The following is a 5000-nucleotide window of genomic DNA, read 5'->3' on the forward strand; positions in this document are numbered from 1 at the left end:
AGTGAACGAGTGAATGAGAGAGTGAGGGGGAAAGAGAAGAGACAAGCAAGAGACCAAGTGACTTTTTTTTTGTGTGTGTGTGCGGTTGTGTGGGTTTTTTTTTTTTGCCGGAGCAGCCATCGAGGAACACCATGCAGCCTTTGACCTGGATCCTGGCGCCACTGCTGACGGCGCTCCTGTGCGGACCGGGCAGCCTGGCGTCGCGGACGGCCGACTTCCAGCACCACCGCTACGAGGACATGGTGCGGGCGCTCTTCGCCGTGCAGAGCGAGTGCCCGTACGTCACGCGCATCTACAGCATCGGCCGCAGCGTGGAGGGACGCCACCTCTACGTGCTGGAGATCAGCGACAACCCGGGCATCCACGAAGCACGTAAGTCCCCTCTTCCCCACCGGGTGCCAGGTCCCTCTCCTCTGGAGCTCCGCCATGGTGGCTCATTCCCCTCCTGAGAGGGTTGACTCCCCTTAAGCCATTTATATTCAAAAGCCATGTGCAGCCAAGCAGAAAAGTATTCTGTTCCAAAGTAATGAATTATAGTATACAGTTTATGAAATGATACTGGTTGTATGTAAATGATGTATTTCCATATTTGTTATCACTGCCCAACTGCTCTCTTTGCAGCCATAGTACCTCTTCAGACTTAACAGTATCATATAATTGTACTACTTGTATACACTGAAACGTGTAGCTTCATGTTTCAGTCATAACAGCCTGTAGACAGCTTATTACACACAGATTTAATTCATGCACTCTGTAATGTATTCTGCTGTGGGTATAAGTAATGCTTAAAAGCAAACTAGGTGACAAGATTGAAAGAAATGATGTCTTCACTTTGTTCTGACTTGACCGATGAATGCAAATGTTGTGACACTCTGAAGGAGTGTGGAATGCGGATTACAGCAAAGCATTTGCTCACTGTTGACACACGTATCATCTGTTATTACACAAGGTGTTTGTCGTGTTGGTGCAGACTGGTAGCCTGTGTGCTTTGGTGTGCACGTTTGAAGTCCATTACTCGCACTCACAGACGATCTTTCAATCTATTCCCGTTTGTCACACTGTTATGGCAGACATTATTGTGTGTGTGTGTGTGTGTATGTGTGTGTGTGTATGTGTGTGTGTTAGAGACTACTGTTGCCCAAGCTTTGCGTGGGATGGCGGTAAGGTATTTCTCTGAGGATGCTTGTCTGTCTTTTTTTTTCTGGGAACTGGGAGTAGTTGGCTGGCTAAGCTCTGTGATGGGTTAAACTGTAGGGGCTTGGCAAGCGATGTGAGACGCTTCTCTCTCCTTGGTGGTTGGGCCCCGGCAAGCTTTGCGAGTCTGTTGTGTGTCAGTGTGATTTATCAGGCAGTGATGGCTCTGCCTTCGCACTCCTGCACTCGCTTACATAAAGGTGATTCATGCTGGGGAATGAAGATGAGGGTTTCCAATGCCGCGGATTCGGAATATAAACACCTCTCCAAAATCTGTTTCTCTAAGGCAGGGGGCTGTGGGGAAGAAAAGTCTGTTTGAAAGAGAGAGAGAGAGAGAGAGAGAGGGGGGAGAGTCTGAAAGAGAACAAGAGAGAAGGAGAGAGAGAGAGGGAAGAGGAGAGAAAGAAACCAAGTAAAAGAGGAAGACAAGCAGAGATCAGAGAAAGAGAGAGATAGAGAGTGCCAGAAAGAAAGTGAGAGAACGCAAGCACTGGAAAGCGTTGAATCCCTGGACTGATTATTTCTCACCCATCCGCCTAAGCTGCTAACCTCTGCCTGACAGTTGCGCATCAGTGTGAGGTGATAATCGCCTCTGCTGGACCTCCACCAGCGCACTCCCACTCCTCCAACTCCCACTCCTCCTCCTCCGCCCGCCTGCCTCGGGCTCCGGCGCCTCCGATCCGCGGCTGCTCGCCTCGGATGTGCCGTCTGCCACGGTGGCGGTTGCGTTTTCGCGTGCGCCCCGCAGCCAAGTTAAACAAGCGCCGGGATTGCTTCTCTGTTGCGGCCGTGCCCACAAAAACACACTGAATCATGTCTGTGTCGGGGGGGGGGGGGGGGGTTTGGAGCGCAACAGAGCAGCACAGCGCCGGACGACGGGGTCTGTTAAGCCCCTCGGATTTACGTGTCACTCTGTCCATGTCAGCTCGCACCTCAATGGGACAACCTCTGCCCGAAATCTCTCCCGCTTAACCCCTTAAACACACACACACACACACACACACAGACACGTACTCACATACACAAACACACACACACGGCTGAAAACAAACAGCTGAAAAAGCATTTTTGGCAGTGTTTTCTAAATCACAGCTCATTTGTCTTCGAGACATCAAAGCAGCGTGACTTCTATGTACAGACAGATGTAGTTCTACTCCGAACCAAATGCTCAATTGACGATCTTGTTTCCAAGTGAGGACCTGAAATTTGGTCCTCAGAAAAGCATCCTGTCCCAATATCGCTCTTATATCAATACACAGTGTGTGATTGTAAAGCCATCTCCCTTTTGTATAAACGCAATCGAGTTTATCAGTTGAGATAAATGGGTATTGTTGATCACCAGATCAGGATCCAGAAGGACACTTTACAGTATTTACGCGGTGGTGTGGGTCCTGTGAGAGCACAGTCTTATGGGGACAAAAGAGAGGCATCTTATCTCAAGGCCTCTGAGTGGCTTTCGGCCTCTGTCTGTGGTGAGAGATGGGAGGCGAGTTCCTGTGCGAGCGGACTGCTCAGGGGGCAGAAGTCAAGAGCTAGACCGCGGCTGGATCCGACTGGTACATTTCTGCTGATGTCGAGCCACTTCCTTCAGAAGAATGAGAGGATGTAAGCATATTGCATGATAGTCCAGAGTCAGAGAGATAAAGAGTAGGAGAGAGAGAGAGGGAGAGGGAGAGGGAGAGGGAGAGAGAGAAACAAAACAGGAACTTTCTCTGCAGGGACTTTGACAGCTTCGAACCCTTCACGTTTCTTCCAAGCATTGGTGTTACATGTAAAATGCCTGTGTGTTAGTGTGCACTTGTGTGCATGTGTGCATGTGTGTGCGTGCGTGCGTGCGTGCGTGCGTGCGTGCGTGTGTGTGCCATGCTTGTTTAAGCATGTGGGTGGATGAGTGCATGTGCACTTGTGTGTTTTAACTGGGGTGTATGTGTATGGTTGTATGTGCGTTCCCTGCAGTGTCTGTGTATATAAATTTGCACATGTGACACGTGTGCGTGGGTGTTTGAATGTGTGTGTTTGTGTGTGTATTACATGACACATGTGCGAGGCTGTGTGTGTGTGTGTGTGTGTGTGTGTGTGTGTGTGTGTGTGTGTGTGTGTGTGTGTGTGTGTGTGTGTGTGTGTGTGTGTGTGTGTGTGTGTGTGTGTGTGTGTGTGCGTGCGTGTGTGTGTGTCTGTGTGTACGCGTGCAGCTGAAGCCTGGCCTCAGCTGTGGTATACAGTATCTGGTGTGTGCAGATAAGACAGCAGCTGCCGTACATTATCTCATTAGTGACATCAGTGCCCCATTAGCCAATCACAGCCATTATGCGGCAAACGTGTAATTCAATCAATGTGTGACGAGCAGCCACAGGATCAAACAGCCTTCTTCCTAAATGAGGTCATTTATTTATTCTAATCCTCTCCGGTCGCTCTTGTGTCACCCTGTGCCTTTTTATCAGCCGCGGGGCGCTAAACAGACATTAGCGTAATGCATTCACTCATCAAGAAGCACTTGGGATTGTTTTTTTTTTTTTTTTTAAGCTGTGGATTGCTTTCACATTTGGTATGTTTACACATGGACTCACTTTTGGGGAATTGCGGGCCATAAGTGATATCACACACACACACACGGTTGTCACATGACACTCAGCGACTCGAGGGCTTAGAAGTCTAGCCCTGATAGGGAGAGTCAAGGCCCTTTTGGCTCAAGGGTCATGGAGAGAAGGCTGAAGTCACAGGGTGAGAAAAAGCTGAACGTTTTAAAATGAGATTCTCAGAAGGGTCTGGAAAAGTAGCATCAGCAAGAAGACGTGAGGAAGGAGAAGGGGTGTATGTGTGTGTGTGTGTGTGGGGGGGGGGGGGGTGTTCCGTTTGGGATATAAGAGGATGTGACCCCCCAACGTGGTGACCTTTTGACCTGGACCTTCCTGACTGTCCCCCACCTAGTGTGTGTGTGTGTGTGTGTGTATTTGTAGAATGTCATGGAGTTCTTTCTACAGAGCCCTGTTGTAATGATCAAATGTTTGTAGAACGTTTTTTTTGTACAGAACTGAACGTTGAACCTGTGCTGATCTGTTCATGTTTTGTCTGAGCAGACACATTAACACTGTCTTTATTAAGTCTAACATGTAACATGCACATACTTAAATCTAGTTTGTGTGTGTGTGTGTGTGTGTGTGTGTGTGTGTTTGTCTGTGCGTGTGTGTGTGTGTGTCTCTGTGTGTGTGTGTGTGTGTGTTTGTCGCAGTGGAGCCAGAGTTCAAGTACGTGGGCAACATGCATGGGAATGAGGTTCTGGGCCGAGAGCTCCTCATCCAGCTCGCCAAGTTCCTGTGTGAGGAATACCGCGCCGGCAACGAGCGAATCACACGCCTCATCCACGACACGCGCATCCACCTCATGCCGTCCATGAACCCCGACGGCTATGAGGTCGCCGCCCAGCAGGTAAGGCAGCCTATCAATGTCTAAATGAGTCTAGTGACACACAAGTCAATTACACACCCATCATTACAGATTTCACAAACTGCATTGGCTGCGTGTCCCAGATTCGTTAAGAAGCTCTTAAGTGCTAAGAACTTCTTAGGAGCGCTAACGTTCTTAGCACTTAAGAGCTTCTTACGTTCTTAGCACTTAAGAGCTTCTTACCTGTGCTTCGTTTTATGTGTAGGGACCCAGAACAAGCTGCTGCTCTGAGCAATATTTCTGGTTCAAAAATGCTATTTTGAAAGTGTGTGGCTCACCGCCCTTAGCTAAACCACTGTTTGCGATTTCGGCCTCTAGCTTATCGCGGTGCTAGCTCTGTAGTGTTTGATCAACGAAAATTA

The 5000-nt window shown here is 48.9% G+C and overlaps 1 protein-coding gene across 1 annotated transcript in view; it reads left to right on the forward strand.

Annotated features, from left to right (window-relative positions):
* The window catches only part of cpn1 (carboxypeptidase N, polypeptide 1), a 16836-nt gene that overhangs the window by 116 nt on the left and 11720 nt on the right, over window positions 1–5000 (forward strand). The window contains exons 1-2 of the mRNA XM_062525899.1: window positions 1–372; window positions 4424–4620. The exon at window positions 1–372 is cut by the window's left edge and continues 116 nt beyond it. Of these exons, the coding sequence (XP_062381883.1) occupies window positions 132–372; window positions 4424–4620 (438 nt within the window). The 5' untranslated portion in view covers window positions 1–131. The remainder of the gene's footprint in view (window positions 373–4423; window positions 4621–5000) is intronic.

Source organism: Sardina pilchardus, chromosome 22 (genome assembly GCF_963854185.1).
Source record: "Sardina pilchardus chromosome 22, fSarPil1.1, whole genome shotgun sequence".
Classification (NCBI taxonomy): domain Eukaryota; kingdom Metazoa; phylum Chordata; class Actinopteri; order Clupeiformes; family Clupeidae; genus Sardina; species Sardina pilchardus.